The sequence below is a fragment of the Hemiscyllium ocellatum genome, chromosome 2 (assembly GCF_020745735.1).
Source record: "Hemiscyllium ocellatum isolate sHemOce1 chromosome 2, sHemOce1.pat.X.cur, whole genome shotgun sequence".
NCBI lineage: Eukaryota > Metazoa > Chordata > Chondrichthyes > Orectolobiformes > Hemiscylliidae > Hemiscyllium > Hemiscyllium ocellatum.
Window position 1 is genome coordinate 15,021,043 of NC_083402.1, and position 26,337 is coordinate 15,047,379.

General features: G+C 44.4%; 1 protein-coding gene across 5 annotated transcripts in view; it reads right to left on the reverse strand.

Moving 5' to 3' along the window:
- Positions 1-26,337, reverse strand: part of aadat (aminoadipate aminotransferase) — a 102,966-nt gene that overhangs the window by 17,980 nt on the left and 58,649 nt on the right. For all 5 annotated transcript variants that reach the window (XM_060835013.1, XM_060834985.1, XM_060835021.1 and 2 more), the window contains 4 exons: positions 22,403-22,468; positions 18,943-19,025; positions 17,587-17,683; positions 4,081-4,142 (listed from right to left, as the gene is read on the reverse strand). In XM_060835013.1, the coding sequence (XP_060690996.1) occupies positions 4,081-4,142; positions 17,587-17,683; positions 18,943-19,025; positions 22,403-22,468 (308 nt within the window). The remainder of the gene's footprint in view (positions 1-4,080; positions 4,143-17,586; positions 17,684-18,942; positions 19,026-22,402; positions 22,469-26,337) is intronic.

Below are 26,337 nucleotides of genomic sequence, written 5' to 3' on the forward strand. Positions count from 1 at the left end.
ACCATTGCTTTTTGTTATCTTTATAAATGATCGAGAGGAAGGACTTGAAAGCTGGGTAAGCAAGTTTGCGGATGACACAAAAGTCGGTGGAGTTGTGGATAGTGAGGAAGGAAGTGGTAGGTTACAGCGGGATATAGATAAGTTGCAGAGCTGGGCGGAAATGTGGCAAATGGAATTCAATGTAGCTAAGTGCGAAGTCGTTCACTTTGGTAGGAATAACAAGATGATGGATTACTGGGCTAATGGTAGGCTACTTGGTAGTGTGGATGAGCAGAGGGATCTTGGTGTCCATGTACACAGATCTCTGAAAGTTGCCACCCAGGTAAATAGTGCTGTGAGGAAGGCATATGGTGTACTGGGCTTTATTGGCAGAGGAATTGAGTTCCGGAGTCCTGAGGTCATGTTGCAGTTGTATAAGACTCTGGTGCGGCCTCATCTGGAGTATTGTGTGCAGTTTTGGTCGCCATACTATAGGAAGGATGTGGAAGCTTTAGAACGAGTGCAGAGGAGGTTTACCAGGATGTTGCCTGGAATGGTAGGAAAATCTTATGAGGAAAGGCTGAGGCACTTGGGGCTGTTCTCATTGGAGAAGAGAAGGTTTAGGGGAGATCTGATAGAAGTGTATAAGATGATTAGGGGTTTAGATAGGGTAGATACTAAGAACCTTTTACCGCTAATGGAGTCAGGTGTTACTAGGGGACATAGCTTTAAATTAAGGGGTGGTAGGTATAGGACAGATGTAAGGGGTAGATTCTTCACACAGCGGGTTGTGAGTTCATGGAATGCCCTGCCCGTATCAGTGGTGAACTCTCCTTCTTTATGGTCATTTAAGCGGGCATTGGATAGGCATTTGGAAGTTATTGGGCTAGTATAGGTTAGGTAGGATTCGGTCGGCGCAACATCGAGGGCCGAAGGGCCTGTACTGCGCTGTATCCTTCTATGTTCTATGTTCTATGTTGCTGCAGCATACTTGTCAAGCCATATTTGGGATATCTTGTTTTAATAATCATTTCCAATGAAGACTATCTCCATTTCCATTAAAGTAGTGGCTTCTCAACCACAGAATACTTCATTCAGCTCTTCTGACTTTTAGAGTCATAAAGGTGTACAGCATGGAAACAGACCCTTCAGTCCAACCTGTCCATGCTGACCAGATATCCCAACCCAATCTAGTCCCACCAGCCAGCACCCGGCCCATATCCCTCCAAACCCTTCCTATTCATATACCCATCCAAATGCCTCTTAAATGTTGAAATTGTACCAGCCTCCACCACATCCTCTGGCAGCTCATTCCATACACGTACCACCCTCTGCGTGAAAAAGTTGCCCCTTAGGTCTCTTTTATATCTTTCCCCTCTCGCCCTAAACCTATACTCTCTAGTTCTGGACTCCCCGATCCCAGGGAAAAGACTTTGTCTATTTATCCTATCCATACCCCTCAATTTTGTAAACCTCTATAAGGTCACCCCTCAGCCTCCGACGCTGCAGGGAAAACAGCCCCAGCCTGTTCAGCCTCTCCTTATAGCTCAAACACTTCAACCCTGGCAACATCCTTGTAAATCTTTTCTGAACCCTTTCAAGTTTCACAACATTTTTCCGATAGGAAGGAGACCAGAATTGTATGCAATATTCCAACAGTGCCTAACCAATGTCCTGTACAGTCGCAATATGACGTCCCAACTCCTGTACTCAATACTCTGACCTATAAAGGAAAGCATACCAAACACTTTCTTCACTATTCTAACTACCTGCGCCTCCATTTTCAAGGAGCTATGAACCTGCACTCCAAGGTCTCTTTGTTCAGCAACACTCTCGAGGATGTTGCCATTAAGTGTACAAGCCCTGCTAAGATTTGCTTTCCCAAAATGCAGCACCTCGCATTTATCTGAATTAAACTCCATCTGCCACTTCTCAGCCCATTAGCCCATCTGATCCAGATCCTGATCCTGTTGTAATCTGAGGTAACCCTCTTTGCTGTTCACTACACCTTCAATTTTGGTGTAATCTGCAAACTTACTATCTGTAACTCTTATGCTCACATCCAAATCATTTATGTAAATGTCAAAAATGGAGAGGACCCAGCACCGATCCTTGTGGCACTCCACTGGTCACAGGCCTCCAGTCTGAAAAACAACCCTCCACCACCACCCTCTGTCTTCTATCTTTGAGCCAGTTCTATATCCAAATGGCTAGTTCTCCCTTTATTCCACGAGATCTGACCTTGCTAATCAGTCTCCCATGGGGAACCTTGTTGAACACCTTACTGAAGTCCATATAGATCGCATCTACTGCTCTGCCCTCATCAATTTTCTTTGATACTTCTTCAAGAAACTCAATCAAGTTTGTGAGACATGATTTCCCACGCACAAAGCCATGTTGACTATCCCTAATCAGTCCTTGCCGTTCCAAATACATGTTCATCCTGTCCCTCAGGATTCCCTCCAACAATTTGCCCACCACTGAGGTCAGGCTCACCGGTCTATAGTTCCCTGACTTGTCTTTACCGCCCTTCTTAAACAGTGGCACCACGTTTGCCAACCTCCAGTCTTCCGGCATCTCACCTGTGACTATCGATGATACAAATATCTCAGTAAGAGGCCCAGCAATCACTTCTGTAGCTTGCCACAGAGTTCTCGGGTACACCTGATCAGGTCCTAGGGATTTATCCACCTTTAATCGTTTCAGGACTTCCTCCTCTGTAATCTGGACATTTTGCAAGATGTCACCATCTATTTCTCTACAGTCTATATCTTCCACATGCTTTTCCACAGTAAATACTGATGCAAAATATTCATTTAGTATCTCCCCAATTTTCTATGGCTTTCACATGAGGCCAACATGTGCATCTCATGCCAAAATATCCTGAGGGTAGTAAAGAATCAGCCACATTGCTGTTGGCTTGCAGTCACCTGTCGGTCAGGCCAGGTAAGGATGGTAAGATTTCCCTCCTTAAAGGGCAATACCGAACAAAAATGTTTTTTCCCCCGACAACCTATTCATGGTCATTATGAGACTGGATTTCCAGATTCTTATTGGATGCAAATTCCACCATCTGTCCATAGCAGGATTCGGACCCAGGAAACATTACCTGGGTCTCTGGAGTAACAGTCTTGCAATAATATCACTATGCCATCACCTCTCCATTTGATGGGATACAAACCTATCTCATGGGAACATTAACCTGAGGTTCTAGATTACTAGTGCAGTGGCATTAGCATGACACCATCACATTTCTATGGGTTGGCTTTAGCCTGTATCATGCTCTGATTACAAAACCATCTGTAACAGGCTTTCTCTTTGTTTACTGTTATCAAAACTATTCATGATTTTGGAAATCTCAGACAATTTCACTCTTAAAATCTTTACCTGCTCCAAAACAAGCAATTTTTGCTTTATAATCTGGAAGAAAGTTCAATCAAATATAATTTTTAATAGCGGTATACAACAGCAGGGAGGTAATGTTGAACTTATGTAAGATATTTATTAGGCCCCCACTGGAATATTGTGTAGAGTAATAGGTGTCATATTATAGGAAGGATGTGAACATGCTGGAGAGAGTGCAGAAACAATTTATGGGAATTGTTTCAGGAATGAGAAACGCCAGTGGTGAGGATAGACTGAAGAAGTCGGGACTGTTCTCCCTGGAGGGAAGAAGCCCAAGAGGAGATTCGATAGAGGTTTTCCAAATCACGAGCGGGGCTGGATTGAGTTGGTGAGGAGAAATTGTACCTGCTTGTAAAAGGAAGAAAGAGAAAGCATAGCTTGAAAGTGATGTGCAAAAATAGCGGAGGAACGCAGTGCCTGGAAAGGTGGTGGAGACAGGTTAAATTGAGACATCCAGAGTGGCTCTGGGTGCTTAGTTGGATAGAAAATAATGTATCAGGGTTTGGGGAAAAGGTAGGAGATTGGCAGCATATAATGATGCTTGTCTAAAGAGTTGGTGGCCCATATGATGGGCCAAATGGCTTCCTAATGCAACATAACACTCTGTGATAAAGCTTCAGGATAATTCACTGCTCCATATCCCTGACTTAGAGAGTGACAGAGAGAAGGGGAAAAATGTTATGCTGTAATTTTTACCTGTCGACATGTTTCAAGAAGCCGTCTTGTCCCCACTGTTTCAGTAGCTGTGCAACCATGAGCTAGAAATGGAAGAGACATTCACTGTACACACTTTGTTAAATTCAAACAAAAAGCAACATCTGAAGTTGAACACAATCCTTGAATTCTTTCTTTATTCTTAGGGTTTGAGGACCCTCACCAACTTTTACAGATGCACTTTTGAAAGCATTCCATCCAGGTGCATAACGGCCTGGTACAGTAACTGCACTGCCCAGGGCTGGAAGAAACTACAGAAGGTGGTGTGCATAACCCAGAGTAAAAAGTGAGGTCTGCAGATGCTGGAGATCAGAGCTGAAAATGTGTTGCTGGTTAAAGCACAGCAGGTTAGGCAGCATCCAAGGAACAGGAAATTCGACGTTTCGGGCTCTTCCTGATGAAGGGCTCTGGCCCGAAACGTCGAATTTCCTGTTCCTTGGATGCTGCCTGACCTGCTGTGCTTTAACCAGCAACACATTTTCAGCTCTGCATAGCCCAGACCATTACGGAAGCCAACCTCCCATCCATGGACTCGATTTACATTTCTCATTGCTGCAGAAAGGCCACCAACATCACCAAAGATCCTTCCCACCCCAGTTATAACCTCTTCCATCCTCTTCAGATAGACCTTGAACACCAATAGGTTCAAGAACAGTTTCTTCCCTGCCGTTATTCGACAGATGAATGGATCCTCCAACTTCAAACAATGTTGATCCTGCTTTGTGCATCTCCTGTGCAGCTGTAACCTTGAATTCCTCTCTCTGTTTGACCACGTTATGATCTGTATGTCCTTGTATGCTATTATCTGCCTTTACTGCTCACAAACCACAACTTTTCTTACGTACATGTGACTGCAATGAATCAATTCAAATCAAAATCAAACTTTTACAAGCCAATCCACTTCTGGCAAACTTTGGTTAGAAAGTCAAAGCTGCCCCTTCAACATTCCCTGATAAAATATAACCAATGGAGAGTTGTCTGAAGAAAGTGGTCTCAGGCTGGTGAGGACGAACAATCCTACTGGGGCAGGAGGCCAAGAGTAGGAGCACAAACATGTTGGCTTTAAGCAAAAAAATTGTGTGGGATGATACTAGAGCAAAACATGACTTAAATGAAAGCAATGTAACCTTATTATTATATCTGGACCTGGGGATGGGCAACTGAATACACTTCTGCACCATCAAATTCCAAGTCCCAACATCACTCATTCCCAAGCTTCTCCCAGAATCCCTCGGTCACACCCTTGTTACCTCTGACTAGACTATTCCAATGTATGAGGTGATGTCTCATAGGTTACCCTCCGAAAACTAGGTATTGTTGTTCTTCATTCTTTCAAGGGTCAGGAGTGTCACTGACTAGGCTGCATTTATTGCCTGGTTCAAGTTGCCCTAAAACTGAGTGGCTTGCTCGGGGTCGTTGCACAGGGCATTCAAAAGTCAACAACATAGGCTGTGGGTCTGGAGACACATATTGGCGGGACCGGGTAAGGATGGCAGCTTTCTTCCCGAAAGACAATTGCAAACCAGATTGTATTAAATAATAAAAACAATTAATGATAACTTCGTAGTCACCATCATGGAGTGTTTACATCTCAGATTTTGTTAACTGAATATTTTTTCTATTATTCATTCACAGGATGAGTATGTCACTGGCTTGGCCAACATTCATTTCCCATCTTGACATTTGACCACTTTGCTGCAAGACTGGAGTCATATGTAGGCCAGACCAAGTAAGGACAGCAGATTACTTCCCTAAAATACACTAGTGAACCCAATGGAGATTTATCACAATAATTTCGTGGTCATCATTAGACTCTTAATTGCATATTTTTATTGAATTCAAATTCCACCATCTGCCATGCCTGGATTTGAACCCAGATTTCCAGGACATTGCCTGGCCCCTACAGATTAATAGTCCAGTGATAACACCATTAGGTCATCATCTCCCCTTAAATTCCACTAGCTGTTGGTGGGATTTGAACTTGTAATCTTTGGATTTCAGTACTGAGCCATCACCACTGCTCCATTACCCTTCCTACCTGCCAGCTCCCCCAGAGGTACTCTGCTACACACAACCTAACAGATTCCCTTTCACCTATTCCCAGTGTTCACTGACCTATACTTGCTCTTGGCTAATCAATTCTTGGATTGTAACTATATCATGTTGGTTTTCAAATCCCTCCATGTCTTCTCATCTCTTCAATCTTCTACAGTTGCACAACCCATTGAGACCTTTGCACACCACTAACTCCTACCATTTATATTAACTCACTGGCCATAGGTGGTCGCTGCTGGGCTAGTGTTTATTTCCCATCCTCATCTGCCCTTGGGAAGGTAGTGGTGAGCTGCCTTCTTACAGCTACCTGACGAAGGAGTAGCGCTCTGAGAGCTAGTGCTTCCAAATAAACCTGTTGGACTATAACCGGGTGTTGTGTGATTTAACTTCTTGAACCGTTGCAGTCCATTTGGTGTAGCTACCTCCAAAATGCCATTAGGGAAAGAATTCAATAATAGTAACGGGTCAAGTTAAGATTAGGTTCACAGTATTGAAATAACCAGAGAAAATTGAAGAGCTTAAGATTTTCACCTTCTTCAAAAAGAAAGAACGTGGATTATTTTTATTGGTTCACATGATATTGGCATTGCTGGCTGATTTAACTTTCACTAGTTGCCTTGGAGAAAGTCCGAGTGGGCTTCATTCTACAGTTCATTTGACGTAGGGTCACCCATAATAATGTTAGGAAGAGAGTTCTAGGAGTTTGACCCAGTGACAGTGAAGGAAAAGTGACAAAGAAAGGGAACTTGCAGGCAGTGGTCTCTTAAGAGGAACCATTTGATTATGCTCAGTCCAACAATGGTGGTCCTACTTAAAGAGGCTCCAAACTCTTCAACTCTCTCTGTCCCACCTTTGCCGTTTTAAGCCCACCTTAAGACCTACTTTTCCAGCCAATCTTTCAGTCCTCTGTCTTAGAATCTCATTGGCACCAGATATTGTTCTGTGAAGTGCCTTGGGACATCTTATTATATTAAAGTTGCTACATAAATGTACAAATTGTTGTAATTCTAGTGGGAAATGTTAGTGTTAGTTGGGAGAGCTGATTTGATTCTTTAGCCTTGATGCCTGCTTCTTTCTAGAAAGCTGATTAAGTATTTGACCTTCACCTACAGACACTGGAAAGATTCCAAATGTACTTATTTAGCTGATTCAACTTTTCCAGGAGATGCCTAGTCACAGAGCCATGTTGACGTTCTTGCTGATAAATGACTTAAACGCTTAGCTCCTAATTATATCACAAATTCAACAAAGAGGTGTGACATAATTCTGTCATTTTACCCCATGTGTCCTACAGTTCAAAGAGCCTTGCATTTAGTCAGTCTGCATAAAAACAGCATGAAATAGTAACCTAGATTAACACAGCATTTGGCCCTTCAACGCAAACTGGTCCATGCTATCCATGGCGCCCATTCAGGTCATTCCAATTGCCCGCATTTGGTCTATATCCCTCGAAACCCTTCCCATCCATGTATCTATTCAAATGTTTTTTAAATGTTGTTATTTTACCTGCCTCAACCGCTTTCCTCAGCGAAAGTGGGTACTGCAGATGCTGGAGATCAGAGTCTAGATTAGAGTGGTGCTGGAAAACCACAGCAGGTCAGGCAGCATCCGAGGAGCAGGAAAATCGACATTTCGGGCAAAAGCCTTTCATCAGGAATGAGGGGCTTTTGTCCCTCAAGGTTAAAAATCACACAACACTCATTGTTTTACCTCACTGTCTCCCCTCAGTCAATGGCTGCCCTTGTGAATGGAGAGCTGTCTCAGTGTTGGGACCCCTGCTTTTTGTTTAGCACATTAACAATTTGGAATTGAACAGCGTGGGCACAGTTGGGAGATTTGCAGGCTACACAAAAATTTGCCAGTCCACGGATGCTAGGTAAAAACAATGAGTGCAGATGCTGGAAACCAGATTCTGGATTGGTGGTGCTGGAAGAGCACAGCAGTTCAGGCAGCATCCGAGGAGCAGCAAAATCAACGTTTCGGGCAAAATACCCTTCATCAGGAATAAAGGCAGAGAGCCTGAAGCCTGGAGAGATAAGCTAGAGGAGGATGGGGGTGGGGAGAAAGTAGCATAGAGTACAATGGGTGAGTGGGGGAGGGGATGAAGGTGATAGGTCAGGGTGGAGAGGGTGGAGTGGATAGGTGGAAAAGAACATAGGCAGGTAGGACAGGTCATGAGGACAGTGCTGAGCTGGAAGTTTGGAACTGGAATGAGGTGGGGGAAGGGGAAATGAGGAAACTGTTGAAGTCCACATTGATGCCCTGGGGTTGAAGTGTTCTGAGGCGGAAGATGAGGCGTTCTTCCTCCAGGCATCTGGTGCTGAGGAAGCGGCGGTGAAGGAGGCCCAGGACCTCCATGTCCTCGGCAGAGTGTCCACAGATGCTGTCTGACCCACTGATTTCCAGCATTTGTTGTTTTCAGTACAGATTCTAGCATCTACAGTAATTTGTTCCTACTATGTTGAAAGTGCAAGGGTAAAAGTGATTGATTACTTTAATAACAATCTGCCTGATTAGAGTAGATTAGAGTCATCAAAGACAGCTAGCTTAACTAAATAATCAATTGACACCAGTGATTGAAGTGCGAAGGAAGATTGACAGGTGGGACAGGTCATGAGGACAGGGCTGAGCTGAAAGGTTGGAATTGGGGTAAGGTGGGGGGAGGGAAACTGAGGAAGCTGACAATCTTCCCTTCTACCTATCTACTCCACCCTCCTCTCCGACCTATCACCTTCAACCCTACCTCCATCCACCTATCACACTCTCAGCTACCTTACTCCCAGTACCACACCCCTCCCATTTATCTCTCCACCCCCGAGGCTCCCAGCTTGAAATGTCGACTTTCCTGCTCCTCGGATGCTGCCTGACCTGCTGTGCTTATCCAGCACCACACTCTCAACTCTCGATCCCCAGCATCTGCAGTCCTCACTTTCTACTCAACCACTTTCTCTGGCAACCTGTTCCTTATACACACCACTCTCTGCATGAAGAAGTTGCCCCTCAGGTCCTTCTTAAATCTCTCCCCCTCATACCTTAAACCTATGCCCTGTAATTTTCAATTCACTATTCCTGGAAAAAGGCTATATGTATTCATCCAATCTCTCCCTCTCATGGTTTTATAGACCTCAATAAGGTCACCCTTCATTTTCCAAGGAATAAATTCCTATCCTGGCTAACGTCTCCCTGAGTTACGAGCCTGGCAACATCCTCGTAAATCTTCTTTGCACTCTTTCCAGTTTAATCATGTCTTTCCTATTAGCAATGTTTGAGAAGATTTGTAGCTCAGGCTGATGATGTCTGTAAGTCAGCTCGCTGAGCTTGAAGATTTGTTTTCAGATGTTTCATCACCATGACTGGGTAACATCATCAGTGAGAGTCTCCGGTGAAGCGCTGGTGGTATGTCCCGCCTCTCTATTTATAGGTCTTGATTTCTTAAGGTGGGTGATGTCATTTCCAGTTCTTTTTTTCAAGGGAAGGTAGACAGGGTCTAAATCGATGTGTTTATTGATGGAGTTCTGGTTAGAATGCCATGCCTCTAAGAATTCTCGTGCGTGTTTTTGTTTCGCCTGTCCTAGGACGTGTGTGATGTCCCAGTCCAAGTGGTGTCCTTCTTTGTCTGCATGTATGGAAACCAGTGAGAGTGGGTCGTGTCTTTTGGTGGCCAGTTGGTGTTCATGGTGGCAAGTTTCCTGCTAGTTTGTCTAATGTAGTGTTTTTTTTTACAGCTTTGGGAATGGTATCTTGCAAATGATGTTAGTTTTGCTGGTGGTATTTAATGGATCCTTTAGGTTCATTAGTCGCTGTTTAAGTGTGTTGGTAGGTTTGTGGGCTACCATGATGCCAAGGTGACCAAAACTGTATACAATACTCCAAGTGCGGCTTCACCAATGATTTATATAACTGCAACATAACGCCCCAACTCAATGTCTTGACCGATGAAATGCCTTCTTCATCCCATTGTCTACCTGTGACACTGCTTTCAAAGAACTATGTACTTGTATTGTCCAAGTTCTACCTTGGTTTGACTTTCCAAAATGACCCCCCCCCCTCACTTATCTGTAATGAATGACATTTGCTAATCCTCAGTCCACTTACCCATTTGATCAAAATCTCCTAATTTTTGATAAGCTTCCTCACTATCAACATTACCTCCTAATTTTGTATCATCCGCAAACTTACTAATCATGCCTTGTACATTCACATCCAGATCATTTACGTATATAACAAATAACAAAGGTCAAACAAACCTCAGGGTGAAAGCCTGGGCTATGCAATATATAGTAATTCATGAAACAAACTGAGAAGGGAGAGATGAGCCAAATGGTAAGGTCCAGTAACCTAGGTTTGTCTTCATAGAATCCCTATCGTATGGAAGCAGGCCCACTGAGCCCACACCAATCCTCTGAAGAGCATCCCACCAGACCCACCAATACCCCTGTAACCTTACATTTCCCATCGGTAAAAATAAGGACCACAGATGCTGGAAACCAGAGTCTAGATTAGAGTGGAGAAAGTGAGGACTGCAGATGCTGGAGATCAGAACTGAAAATGTGCTGCTGGAAAAGCGCAGCAGGTCAGGCAGCATCCAAGGAGCAGGAGATTCGACATTTCGGGCATGAGCCATTCCTGAAGAAGGCTTATGCCTGAAACGTCGAATCTCCTGCTCCTTGGATGCTGCCTGACCTGCTGCGCTTTTCCAGCTACACATTTTCAGCTCTAGATTAGAGTGGTGCTGGAAAAGCACAGCAGTTCAGGCAGCATTCAAGGAGCAGGAAAATTGACATTTCAAGCAAAAGCCCTTCATCAGGAATAGAGACAGAGTGCCTGCAGAGTGGAGAGATAAATGAGAGGGGGTGGGGAAAAAGTAGCATAGAATACAATAGGTGAATGAGGGTGGGGATGGAGGTGATAGGTCAGAGAGGAGGTTGGAGTGAATAGGAGGAAAGAAAGATAGGCAGGTAGGACAGATCATGAGGGTGGTGCTGAGCTGGAAGGTTGGAGCTGGGGTGAGGTGTGGGAAAAGGGGAAATGAGGAAACTGGGGAAATCCACATTGATGCCCTGGGGTTGAAGTGTTCTGAGGCAAAAGACGAGGCATTCTTCCTCCAGCTGTCGGGTGGTGAGGGAGTGGCGGTGGAGGAGGCCCAGGACCTGCATGTCCTCGGCAGAGTGGAAGGGGGAGTTGAACTGTTGGGCCACAGAGCGGACATCTCTGGGACACCCGCACCAATCAACCCCATCGCCATCCAATAAGCCTATACAGGGAGACGATCCTTTATCTGAAATGCTCAGGACCAGCTGTTTCTTGGAATTTGGAGTTTTTCGGTTTTCAGAATGAGTGACAGCTTAATGATGAAACTTTGTAAAAATCTTACTGGAGGAGCAGACTTCTAAGTAAAAAAGTGCTTGGCCCCTCAAATCACATCTGAGTGACATGCATCAAGTGGGTGTCGACTTGGGTTAACTGTTTGCCCATCAAACAGTTGAGAAAAAACAAATGAGAAAAAAACTTCACAAAAAAAATCTTCATATTTCAGAGCTTTTCAGTTTTTGGATGTTGGGATAAAGGATTTTTTTTTAGATTAGATTACTTACAGTGTGGAAACAGGCCCTTCGGCCCAACAAGTCCACACCGACTCACCGAAGCGCAACCAACCCATACCCCTACGTTTACCCCTTACCTAACACTACGGGCAATTTAGCATGGCCAATTCACCTGACCCGCACATCTTTGGACTGTGGGAGGAAACCAGAGCACCTGGAGGAAACCCACGCAGACACAGGGAGAACGTGCAAACTCCACACAGTCAGTTGCCTGAGTCGGGAACTGAACCCGGGTCTCAGGCGCTGTGAGACAGCAGTGCTAACCACTGTGCCACCGTGCCACCCACCTGCAATTGATCTGACCTTAGGGAATATCCGTCAAAGGCCCTTAAACTTGGCACAGAGCTAAATAAAACTATTTGGGTTTATAATCACACCTTTCATGTCCTTAAGAATACACAAGAACATATGAACTAAGGCCAGGAGTAGGTAATTTAGCCTATTGAATACTTTCACAGTGAATGACATACCCCAGAGGAGTCATGACTTGTAACATAAGAAACTTGGCAACCAATTTATACACAGCAAACTCACAAAACAATTCAACAACAGGAATGTGATAATAATCTGATAATTTATTATGCAAGAGGATGACGTTGATGAGGGATAGGGAATGGCTGAGGGAATCAGATCTCTGCCAAAGGGGAAGAGAAAATAAGCTGCTTTTATATCACATCTTTCATTTCGTAAGTTGTCTACCAAAAGAGAAATGAATTATGGGAACATGAGCCTAAACTGCATCATAAGATTTTAAAGGTGTGTGAAAGAAGGTTCGGTCACTAATCTAGGTTTTAAGGAGTGATTTAAAAAAGAGAGAGGTGGCAAAGCTTAGGGAGGGAATTCTAGACCTTCCAGCTGAAGGCTGGCTGGTAACAGAGGAGTGAAGGAAAATCAGGAAGGTTCTGGATGTAGGTTTGCTCGCTGAGCTGGAAGGTTCATTTTCAGATGTTTCGTCACCATACCTGGTAACATCTTCAGTGAGCCTCCGGATCCGGAGGATCACTGAAGACGTTACCTAGTATGGTGATGAAATGTCTGGAAATGAACCCTCCAGCTCAGCGAGCAAGCCTACATCCAGAATGTCAACCTGACCTACAAATCTTCTCAAAACTCACAAATCAGGAAGGTGCATGTATCCAGAATTGGGGGTACACAGAGATCATGGGATGTTGCCGGGCTAGATAGGATGTTACAGAGGTGGAGGGAAGTCAACAGAAGATGTTACAATGCTAGAGGGAATGAGGGTATGCAGGGTTAGCTTAAGATGGGTAAAATTATCTATTTAAAAGAGCAAATCTATATCAGTTATAACAGGTTTTAGTGAGGAAAGAGGCATTGAGCTTTGGGTGAGCTCAGGTTGAGAGAGGGTGGTAGTTGGGAGGCCAATTAGTAAAACACTCAAATAGTAAAGCCCAGAGGTAAACAGATGCTGGGATTTTGTATCAATATGCAGCAAGACCAGCAATATCCAGACTTGGGCTGACAAGTGATAATTCAAATTCATATCACACAGGTCAAGTAAAAATGATCTCCAATAAGAGAGAGATCCTAACGATCACCCCTTAACATTCAATAAGGTAAAAACAAGGACTGCAGATGCTGGAAACCCGAGTCTAGATTAGAGTGGTGCTGGGAAAGCACAGCAGGTCAGGCAGCATCCGAGGAGCAGGAAAATCGATGTTTTGGGCAAAAGTCTATTCCTGATGAAGGGCTTTTGCCCGAAGCATCGATTTTCTTAATCGTCGGATGTTGCCTGACCTGCTGTGCTTTTCCAGCACCACTCTAATCTAGAACCTTGATATTCAATGGCATGGTCAACGTTAAATTGCCCACTATTCCTGACATTACCATTGACTAGAAACTGAATTGGACTAGCCATAAAAATATTGTGGCTAGAAGAGTAGGTCATAGACCAGTAATACTGCGGCGAGTAATTCACCTTCAGACTCCCAACAGCCACTCCACCGTCTAAAAGGCACAAGTCAGGAACGTGATGGAAAACTCTCCACTTGTCTGATGACAACATTTCCAACAACAGTCAAGAAACTCAACACCATCCAGGACATAGTAACCCTTTTGACTGCCACCCCATCAACCACCATCACCATTCAGTCTCTCCACCACTGACAGTAGAAGCAATGTGGACTATCTACAAGATACATGACAACAGCTCCTTCACTGGCACCTTCCAAGCCTACAACATCTAACGTCTAGAAGCGAAAGGGCAGCAAATACATGCAAGTTCCCCTCTGAATTATGTTCCATCCTAACTTGCAAACATTCCTTTAGTGTTGCTCTGTCAAAATCCTGAAACTCTCTCCCTAACAGCATTGTAGGTGTGCTTACATAACACAAATTGCAGCAGTGCAAGAAGGCAGCTCACTATTAGCTTCTCCATGGCAACTAGGGACGAGCAATAAATGCTGGCCCAGCCAGTGGCACCCACATCCTGTAATGAGAATTCATGCTGCAGCTGTATAGGGGGCTGGTGAGGCCACACCTGCAGTACTGTGTACAGTTTTGGTCTCCTTACATGAGAAAAGACGTACTGCACTGGAAGGGGTGCAGAGGAGGTTCACTCGATCGATTCCAGAGTTGAGAAGGTTGCTTATGAGGAGAGATTGAGTAGACTGGAACTACACTCATTGGAATTTAGAAGAATGAGGGGGGACCTTATAGACACGTATAAAATTATGAAGGGAATAGATAAGAGAGAAGCAGGGAGGTTATTTCCACTGGAGGGTGAAACTAGAACTAGGGGGCACAGCCTCAAAATAAGGCGCAGCAGTCTTCGGACTGAGTTGAGGAGGAACTTCTTCACCCATCAGGTTGTGAATCTGCGGAATTCCCTGCCCAGTTGAGCCTACCTCGTTTTTAAGGTAAAGATCGATATATTTTCGAACAGTAAAGGAATTAAGGGTTACGGTGAGAGGGTGGGTAAGTAGAGCTGAGTCTAGGAAAAGATCAGCCATGATCTTATTGAATGGGGGAGCAGGCTCGATGGACCAGATGGCCTACTCCTGCTCCTAGTTCTTATGCTCTTATTTAAAACAAAACATCAGGACTCTCATTACGTTAGGACATCCAATTTGGTTTGATAAAGTTCTAGGACTAAAGGGATCAAAGGGGAGGGGAGAAAGTGGGAACAGGAGACTGAGTTAGCTGATCAACCATGATCATACTGGATGGTGTAGCAAGCTCGAAGGGCTGAATGGCCTACTCCTGCTCCTATTGTCTATGTTTGTCAGGGTAGCCAGATAAGTATCAAGCGAGAAGGCAAAGCAGGCAGGCACAGTGAGACATTTACACTGACAAATGGTCTTGAACTGGAGACTGGATTGATTTATTGATAGAACAGCTAGAAATGTCTTTTGTAAACGTATTCACAGGAATTCCCTCTGCTTAGTACATTTTAGCAACAACATAGCCAACACATTCTTTTAGCAACAGTAGATGTAATCCTCACTGATAACAGGTTGTTGACCAGAAAAATGTGTTCCTCTTGACACTATTCAGTCCAGGTGATACTGCGCATAATTGCTTTGAGTTCTGATAGAGTATGCCAAAAACAGGAACTCAATCCAAGCAATGTGTGAAATGGCACAAGAGATTGGAAGAGACAAGTGTGGTTTTACTGGGTTCCCCACTGTCACTATAAATAATTCAATCGTTTTTATAGCGATGGTATAAGATGAGAATGTAACAACATCCTGTTTTATAAACTTGGGTCATTTTACCCTTTGGAATGTACAGATTTAGGAGATTTGCACAAAACATTTTCAATAAAAACAATATGTTCATGAGAAGAGTTAAACACTTTGAACAATGCACTAAATGAATAAATGACCTGGGTTGAGGTGATGGTCTGTGAATAGGGATTATGTATTCATAGTGGATTGATAGTCCCCACTTCAATCACTGGTGTCAATTGATTATTTAGTTAAGCTATCTGTCTTTGACAACTCTAATCTACTCTAATCAGGCAGATTGTTATTAAAGTAATCGATCACTTTTACCCTTGCACTTTCAACATAGTAGGAACAAATTACTGTAGATGCTGGAATCTGTACTGAAAACAACAAATGCTGGAAATCACAGTGGGTCAGACAGCATCTGTGGACACTCTGCCGAGGACATGGAGGTCCTGGGCCTCCTTCACCGCCGCTTCCTCACCACCAGATGCCTGGAGGAAGAACGCCTCATCTTCCGTCTTGGAACAATTCAACCCCACAGGGCATCAATGTGGACTTCAACAGTTTCCTCATTTCTTCTTCCCCCACCTCACCCCAATTCCAAACTTCCAGCTCAGCACTGTCCCCATGACTTGTCCTACCTGCCTATCTTCTATTCCACCTATCCACTCCACCTTCCTCCCTGACCTATCACCTTCATCCCCTCCCCCACTCCATGCTACTTTCTCCCCACCCCCACCCTCCTCTAGCTTATCTCTCCACGCTTCAGGCTCTCTGCCTGTATTCCTGATGAAGGGCTTTTGCCCGAAACATCAATTTTGCTGCTCCTCAGATGCTGCCTGAACTGCTGTGCTTTTCCAGCACCACTAATCCAAAATCTGGTTTCCAGCATCTGCAGTCATTGTTTTTACCTAGCATCCGTGGACTGGCAACTTTTTGTGTAGCCTGCAAATCTCCCAACTGTGCCCACACTGTTCAATTCCAAATTGTTAATGTGCTAAACAAACAGCAGGGGTCCCAACACTGAGACAGCTCTCCATTCACAAGGGCAGCCATTGACTGAGGGGAGACAATGAGGTAAAACAATGAGTGTTGTGTGATTTTTAATCTTGAGGGACAAAAGCCCCTCATTCCTGATGAAAAGCTTTTGCCCAAAATGTCGGTTTTCCTGCTCCTCGGATGCTGCCTGACCTGCTGTGGTTTTCCAGCACCACTCTAATCTAGACTCAAATCTCCAGCATCTGCAGTACCCACTTCTGCCTGATTTTTATCTTTGTACACACCAGTCCAACACCGGCACCTCCAAATTGTGAAACAATGTGTGAGAAACACACACCGTCGTTCATTCAAATGCCCCTTCCAGCTGAGTCTACAACAAAATCACTAAGATAGCTCCAAAGAAATCTTCCTATCCTCAAATTTTATCAGGTTATCATTCCCTTTGAAGAAAAACTAGCTAAAGTCTTTCATTTTAAAAAAATGTATTCATTCACAGGAAGTGGGTGTCACTGGCTGGACCATTATTTATTGCCCAGAAGGCAGTTGAGAGTCAACCACACTGCTGTGGGTCTGGAGTCACAGGTAGGCCCGATCTGGTAAGAATGACAGTTTCCTTCCCTAAAGGATATCAATGAAACAGATGGGTTGTTCCTTAAAATCAATACATGGTCATCATTAGACTGTTAAGTACAGATTTGTACTGATTTATAATTTCATCTTTAGGCATTGCCAAGTTTGAACCCAGGTCCCTAGAACATTACTTGGGTCTCCGGATTAATAGTCTGGTGAAAATACTCACAGAATGCACCCAGGTAGGTAGTGCAGAGTCTGAATCCAAGCCACGTGATGAGAAAAATAACTTGTTTGAAGTGCTGACAGAAAATAGATGCTTGTTGTGTTTCCTTCCAGCTAACAATGATTTCAAACACTTATCTTGTTATACTTGATATTAGTGATGATGTGGAGGTGCCGGTGTTGAACTGGGGTGGATAAAGTTAAAAATCACACAGCACCAGGTTATAGTCCAACAGGTTTATTTGAAAGCACTAGCTTCCATTCATACTTCCAAATAAACCTGTTGGACTATAACCTGGTGCTGTGTGATTTTTAACTTTGATATTAGTGGAGAATGCACGTACCTGTGTGAAGGTGCTCGTATGCATCGTGGAAACCTGAATATGTAAAACCACCCGGTCTATGAGTGGTTTGGGACCAGTTAGGAAGCCCACTCTCAGCCTATTAAAACACAAGAACAGACGTCACAAATTCTTACTGCTCTTGTTTGTTTAAAAAGTAAAGTTTCCTTTTTCAGTAAAATGTAAAAGCAAGAGGTTCCATTTGTTCAATGAAGGTGGTTAGTGAACACAGCGTCAATGCTTCCTCCAATATGATGTCCATCAAATTGTACCCCACATTCCTTGCCAAAATTACGCTAGACAAATTCTTTAACTCCAAACTTTGCCAGTCGGTGTTTTCATGTTGAATCGATTTGATGCTGCATTCTAAGACTGTTCCAATAGAAGCTACTGCTCTTGGAAATGTTTAAAACTTCAGTAGGAGGGGAGTTTAATGCTCCCCTCCCTCCTCTATCCAGTAGTGCATTTGTTGGGGGGGGGGTTGGAGGGGGGGTGCAGTTCAACCAGGCAGGGGATGGGTGGGAGTGGGTGGGTCCTCACTACCTTCCCATTTCTGACCTGATCAGGATTGTCTTGGGAAGGGTCACGAGGGGTCATTCTGCCTTGCTGCCAACACCTGCGATGGTTCAGTACGGTGCCCAGTGTTAGGAATCCAATACTAAAATGAATACTTCAACAAAGATTAGATGTTGAAACTTGGGTAACATCAAAAGGAGCCTTTGTTATGTTGACCAAAATTGCCTGCCCATCTGGGAATGCCTTGGGTTGAACTTAATCCTTGTTTCTGAATCACTCCATAGGAGTCTCTGTAAGCTCCTACAACCCTCAGAGATATCTGCATCCAATCCATCGATTCAAATGAGACATAATCCATAATCAAATCTGACTAGTTGCAGACTGCAGTTTCTAAGGCCTGGGCACACACAGGCACTGTTACAAGCTGCTTGGCCTTCACCTGGCATCACTCGTTGACATAGGTGGCATGGTGCATCAGTGGTTAGCACTGCTGCCTCACAATGCCAGGAGTCTGGGATCCATTCCAGCCTTGGGTGACTGTTGTGTGGAATTTGCACATCCTCCCGTGTCTGTGTGGAGGTGCTCTGGTTTCCTCCCAGGTTAGGGTGGATTGGCCATATCAAATTGCGCAGAAGTGTCAAGGTTAGGTGGATTAACCATGGGAAATGCAAGAGTTACTGGGATAAGGTGTGGATTGGGCGGGGTGGTCTTTGGAGAGATGGTGTGGACTCAAAGGGCTGAATGGCCTGCTTCCACAATGAAGGGATTCAAAAATTATTCCGAAGCAAGTAACAGCATGACAATGTACCTTCCATAACAGCAAATCCAAGGAAACACCCTTACCCTGAAGACAAGATCTTGGAGAAGGAATCTGTCCTTATGACACGACCGTCCACATCTAAGGAAAGGAATGATGGAGCCCAAGGCTGTAAATCAACACAAGAGAGTCGTGGTCAGCGAAGGATCTAATATGGCCTGTCAGCACTATCCCTCCCATCAGTCACATGGTTGTCAGTTCAAAGTTCAGAGATGTGAGGATAGAAATCTAGGCTGACATCCCCATTCCAACTTTACATGAATGAGTTGATGCTTTTGTTGCCATAGCAATACCTTGTCTAAACGTTTAACTGAGTTCAGTTTGTTTCACAATTGCAATGAGTTCCCACAGCAACAGTTTACCGAAGTTATTCATGAATTTTCCAGTTATTAACATGCAACTGCTAACTGCATGTAAGATTGGATTCCCTAGTGTGGGAACAGGCCATTTGGCCCAACAAGTCCACACCAACCCTCCGAAGAGTAACCCACCCACACCCATTCTCCTATATTTACCCCCGACTAATGCACCGAACACTATGGACAATGTCCCATGACCAATCCAGCTAACCTGCACATCTTTGAAATGTGGGAGGGAACCAGAACACCTGGAGGAAACCCACGCAGACATGGGGAGAATGTGCAAACTCCACACAGTCACCTGAGGCTGGGATCGAACCCAGGTCCTTGGCACTGTGAGGCAGCAGTGCTAACCACTGAGCCACCGTACCGCCCTAAAGAAGACATGGCACCAGGGGAAGATTGTGGTGCAGTGGTAATCCTGTTAGATTGAAGGACAGGCCAGTGCTTCTGGGACACGGGTTCAAATCCCACCACTTCAATAGGCCTGAAGTATGGTGACTGTGGCAAAGATCATCAAGTGTTATTTAGTTTCAAAAAAAATCACTTGGTTCACTCATGTCCTTGAGGGAAGGAAATCTGTCATCTCTACCTGGTATGGCCTACATGTGACTCCAGACCCATGGCAATGCGATTCATTCTTAACTGTCCTCTGAAATAGCCCAGCAGGATACTCGCTTCGAGGTCAATTAGGGGACAGTAACACCCACATTCCTTGAAAGAAGTTTTATGAAATTTACTTGAATGCCAACTGATGGGATGTTCACTCACCAAGCGGTTAATTTAGCTCCGCCAAGCGACTGAGTGAAGTTGTTTTGAATGTAGAGTGGCAAAGACCACAAAAGGGAGATTTATTTGATCGATTTTCTTAAAAAAATATATTTATTCGCCCAATGCCCTCAAAATTTCAGGCATTTAGTGTCTGTTCTTCACTACTCTGGATTGAGTGCCCATCTTAAAATGGCAGTAATGACTCAACTAATGTTGGCATGGGTAGGGAGTCACACAGGGAGCAGGCTTGGTCAGGAAGGCAAGCCTGCATTGCTGACGTAATCAGTGAATCAATTTTGGTGTGAATTTTCCAGACTTTTAATTATGGATTTCCAAACTTTCAAACCACCATGGTTGAATTTACAACATACTCTCTAGATAGTTATTTCATCTTCTGGATTATTGATCTGGCGCCAATACTCTAAAGGCATATCATCTCTACCAATGACACAATTTTGACTGTAAATTTAAGAGGGACCTTTGCTGTTTGTTATATAAATTAACAACATGGATGTGAATATAGAAGGTATAATTAGTACATTTGCAGATAACTTGAAAATTGATGGTGTTGTTGATAGTGAGGAGAATGGTCTCAGGCTGCAGTCTGGTATTGATCAGCTGGTTAATTGGGCAGAGCAATGGCAGATGGTATTTAAATGTGATAAGTGTGGGGTGATGCATTTTGGGAGGTCGATAAGGGGGGTATACAAAATGAATGGTAAGTCCCTAGGGAGAACTGAGGCAGAAAGGGATCTTGGTGTACAAGTCCACACATGCCTGAAAGTGTCAGCACTGGTAGATAGGGTGGTGAAGAAGGCATTAGGATACTTGCCTTCATTTGCCAGGGCGTTGAATATAGGAGTAGGGAAGTATTGTCTTAAACATTTATAAAGCATTAGTTAGACCACAGATGGGTGCAGTTCTGGTCACCACACTATTGGAAGGACATGACTGCACTGGAGAGGGTTCAGAGGACATTCACTGGGATGTAACCTTTCCCATTAGATTCCCTACAGTGTGGAAACAGGCATTCGGCCCAAGCAGTCCACACTGACCCTTCAAAGACTAATCCACCCAGACCCATTTCCCTCTGACTAATGCACCTAACAGCACGAGCAATTTAGCATGGCCAATTCACATAACTTACACATCTTAAACCAGCACGCGGAGGAAAACCCACGCAGACACGGGGAGAATGTGCAAACTCCACACAGACAGTTGCCCGAGGCTGGAATCACACCTGGGACCCTGGAGTTTGCACATTTTCCCCGTGTCTGCGTGGATTTCCTCCGGGTGCTCTGGTTTCCTCCCACAATCCAAAAATGTGCAGGTCAGGTGAACTGGCCATGCTAAATTGCCCGTAATGTTAGGCGAAGGGGTAAATGTAGGGGAACGGATCTGGGCGGGTTGTGCTTCGACGGGTCAGTGTGAACTCGTTGGGCCGAAGGGCCTGTTTCCACACTGTAGGGAATCTAGTCTAATCTAATCTAACCACTGAGTCACTGTGCTGGGATGGAAAGTCTCAGTGATGGATTGGCTGGGCTTGTTTTCTGTGGAGCAGAGCAGGGGGTGATCTGATTGGGGTTTACAAAGTGATGAGAGGAATAGACAGAATGGATTGTGAGATTCTTTTTCCCATGGCAGACATGTCTAAGACCAGAGGACATGGGTTTAAGGTGAGGAGGACGTGGTCTACAGGAGGTCTGAGAAAGAAAATATGTCTTTCATCCAGAGGGTGGGAGAAATATGGAAGGTGCTGCCTGAGAGGGTGGTGGGGGCAGGTACACTTGCAACGTTTACGAAATATCTGGATGCGTACTTAAAATGCCAGGGCAGAGTAGGCTATGGAGAAATGGGAATAGTGTAGTTTGGTGTTTACTGGTCGGCAGAGAAACAAGAAATTTGCAGCGGACGTTTACTAAGCCCTATCATTTCAGGAACATTATTCACAATTAGCATATTTTCAGGGGTAGTATTCTCATCCTGTAGTCAGAAGCTTCAAGCTCCTGCCCAGGGACCAGAAGATAAAATAAAGACAGCTCCTTAGATTCTCAAGACGGAGCGTCACACTGGAGACGCCTCCTTTTGGTTGGCATTTTAAACTGGGGTTCCCCTCAGGTCGATCTAAGAGATCTCTGGTGCTCTTCTGAAAATGACCAGTGGAAATTGTTCTGTCTAATAGTTAGCTCTTAACTGAAAGCAATGTTGCTGTTTGTAAGAGCTTTCTCTGTACACATTGGTGCAGAGCTACCTGCATAACAACAGTAATTACAATTCAAAAGAACTTCATTGACTATAAACCATTTGGGATGTTTGGAGATCAGGAAAGGTGCCTTACATATGCAAGTTCTTTTACCTTTTCAAACTGCAGAAAATAGTAAGGATCATCTTCAATTATCAGCAAATCGTACTTTCTAGCAATCTGCAAAAGAAAATGTCAATTTTACAAAACGGATAGGTTTCTTCATCATTTGACTTTGGGTGAGAATTGTTCCTTTTTGTTATGACAATGCCAGTCCACACCAGTGCACGTATACAGGTAAGGGTCGATTGCACAGAAGTGGGTTTTCATGCACCCAAATAGCCCAAAAGGTGCATTTCAAATGGAGTCTCCAATAGATTTTAGATTAGATTACTCACCCTCAGCCACAAACTTGAACGTCATCCAAAGTTCTCTGACACAACTTGTTCATGAAGGCAGCTCACCGCTGCTCCCTCCTGGCCAACCAGGGATGGGCACTAAATACTGGCCTGGCCAGCAATGCACACAGAAAGACTATGGTGTTTGTTGGCCTCTCCTACTCTCATCTTCTCACATTTAACATTTTCATCCCCTTGTCTAAAATCCCTAATGGTATCATCAACCTTCTCTCTGCAAAGCTCATCGGCAGTTGCTGGTTGATAGCTCTCATATCTTGAAGGTTCCAGGTTCAAGTCCCACTCAAGGGTTAATTCAACGCTGACAGTCCAGTGCAGCATCGAGGGAGTGAGAACTAAGGTTAACCAGGTGAGAGATGGGTCGGGGGGGGGGCGCAGATAGTATCGTGATGGAGGCTGATTTGGTCTCTGTACAGAGAAGATGTGGACATCTTGCAGATTGTCTCATTGAATGTGGAGGTACAGGGAGGTTGGTCATTCACGATGATGAAGAGATGGTTAGGGGCTGGAAACTGTGAAAGAGATCAGGATTCTGCTGTTATAGAAAGTTGATTCCTCAAAAGGGGAAGGAGGGAAAAGGCCTGGCAAAGGAAATGTGATAATAGTCATGGCATATGAGTTTCAGAGTTTGGATTTTAAAACAGAGACAAATAGGTTGGATACATTGCTGAACTGTTTAAAAAAAAAACAAGGTGAGGTGGGAGATGGGGGCACAGTGGTATTTGTGATGGACTAGTAATCCAGACTAATGCTGTGGGAATATAAATTTAAATCCCATCAGAGCAGATGGTGAAATTTGAATCAGTGAAAATTTAGAATTAAACACTGGCCTAAGGGAGACCATTGTTTATTGTTGTAGGAATACTTTTGAGGGAGTGAAATCTGCTGTCCTTACCTGGTCTGGCCTACATGTGACTCCAGACTCAGAACGATGTGGTTGATTCTTCACTGCCCTCTGAAATGGCCCTGGTAAGCCACTCAATTCAAGTGGCAATTATGCATGGGCAATACAAACGGGCCCAGCCAGTGACACCCACATCCAATAAATGAATTTTAAATAAGTCTGGAATAGTGAGCTGATCTAGAATATATCAGTGAGCAAGGACCCCAGGAGTGCTTTAGGACAGGTGAGGTAAACATTTAAGGTTGAGAAGACCAGGTTAGGATCAGAAGCGAACATAGTTTCTCCATTAAGATAGGAATGTAGGATATTTCCATGAATATACATGTAAAACAAGACAGGAACTGGGGAGAACCAGATAAGTCGAAATTAAAGACTTGATAGTGGGGTAATTTCTCTGTGTGTGAGTTGCTGTAAAGTGCCATTTTTGGGAAATAGGTTGAGTCTTTTATTTAATAAGTATTTTAAGATTTTTCAAACTGTGTTCTAAATCACGATTGTATGCTATTATATTCAACATGTATGTAATAAACTTTTGTTGTTAAAGAAACATGGCAGCCTCATGTGAATATAGTTCAGTGAGTGACCTCTACATTAACTAAACTAAAAATATGACCATCAAGCATGATTTCTGGGACCTGACGAGCCCAGGTGGGACAGGCAACAAAGCAGAGTGACTGAGCAGAGGCTGATAGTCAACTTAGGTCGCCATGAGGATGGCCTCAACCAGGACCTTGGGTTCATCTCACACTACAGGTGACCCCACTGCACTTAATACTCTCTCTCTCTCACACACACACACACACACTCTTACACACTCACACACTCATGCAAACCCTCTCACATACACAAGCTCTTTCTCATATGCACACACATGTACCTTCCACACTCACACCCACACACACACCCTCTTACAGGCTTATGCCCCATCACATTCATACACACACTTTACCAAACTTGCACACATGCAAACACACACACTCTCACATGCACACACTCACTCTGTCTCTCTCCTGCATGCACACACACACACACAAGTTTATGGAGTAAATTTGTATTTGCAGATACATTCTATTTTGCTCAAAAAGTGCAGAATCTGCAAATAGTCAATGCAGGCAGTGAATCCATATAGTATTTGTAAATTCCACTTTGGAACTAGAACCAGTCTGACTCAAGATTGGCCTGACTCACACTTTTAGGGTATTGTCTGAGCTGAGATGTTACCTTTTATTATAAAAAAAAGCTTAAATTTCCTTGAGAATGTGACTTAAAAGAAGTTCTGGGATTTAGATATTAAAAAACTGAAAGCAGCAAATCCATTCTGAAGGATGAAAGACTTAAAAGTAATCTAGGTTTGTTCAATGAGTCAATGTATCACTATAATCTTATGCTGTAAATTCTGTACCTTGTGGTCCTGCTTCACAAAAGCTAGTGCTGCCAAGTAAACCTGCTGGTCGATAGCCCGGTGTTGTGTGATTTCTAACTTTGTCCATCCCAACCCGGCACAGTGGTTAGCACTGCTACCTCATGGCGTCAGAGACCTGGGTTCAATTCCCGCTGCAGGTGACTCTCTGTGTGGAGTTTGTACATTCCCCCCGTGTCAGCGTGGGTTTCCTCACTCGATCCAAAATGTGCATGTTAGGTGAACTGGCCATGCTAAAATTGTGTTGGGTAAAGGTAGGGGACTGGGTCTGGGTGGGTTGCGCTTTGGCAGGTCAGTGTGGACTTGTTGGGCTGAAGGGCCTGTTTCCATACTGTAAGTAATGTAATCTAATCAAGCCAGCTCCTCCAAATTATGAATCATACCAAGAGAGTGTTGGCAAGAAGCTTAACACTGCCACCCACTGGGAAAATATAAATATTACAGATATAAGATTTACTTGAATTAAGAAAATGTGTTGATGGAAAAGCCCAGCAGGTCAGGCAGCATCCAAGGAGCAGGAGAATCGACGTTTCGGGCATGAGCCCTTCTTCAGGAATGAGGAGAGTGTGCCAAGCAGGCTGAGATAAAAGGTAGGGAGGAGGGACTTGGAAGAGGGGCGTTGGGAATGCGATAGGTGGAAGAAGGTTAAGGTGAGGGTGATAGGCCGGAGTGGGGTGGGGGCGGAGAGGTCAGGAAGAAGATTGCAGGTCAAGAAGGAGGTGCTGAGTTCGAGAGATTAGACTGAGACAAGGTGGGGGGAGGGGGGTGGAGAAATCTGAGTTCATCCCTTGTGGTTGGAGGGTTCCGAGGCGGAAGATGAGGCGCTCTTCCTCCAGATGTCGTGTTGCTATGGTCTTGCGATGGAGGAGTCCAAGGACCTGCATGTCCTTGGTGGAGTGGGAGGGGGAGTTGAAGTGTTGAGCCATGGGGTGGTTGGGTTGGTTGGTCCGGGCATCCCAGAGGTGTTCTATGAATCGTTCCGCAAGTAGGCGGCCTGTCTCCCCATTGTAGAGGAAGCCACTTCGGGTGCAGCGGATGCAGTAAATGATGTGTGTGGAGGTGAAGGTGAATTTGTGGCGGATATGGAAGGATCCCTTGGGGCCTTGGAGGGAAGTAAGGGGGGAGGTGTGGGCGCAAGTTTTGCATTTCTTGCGGTTGCAGGGGAAGGTGCCGGGAGTGGAGGTTGGGTTGGTGGGGTGTGTGGACCTGACGAGGGAGTCACAGAGGGAGTAGTCTTTTCGGAACGCTGGTAGGGGAGGGGAGGGAAATATATCTCTGGTGGCGGGGTCCGTTTGGAGGTGGTGGAAAT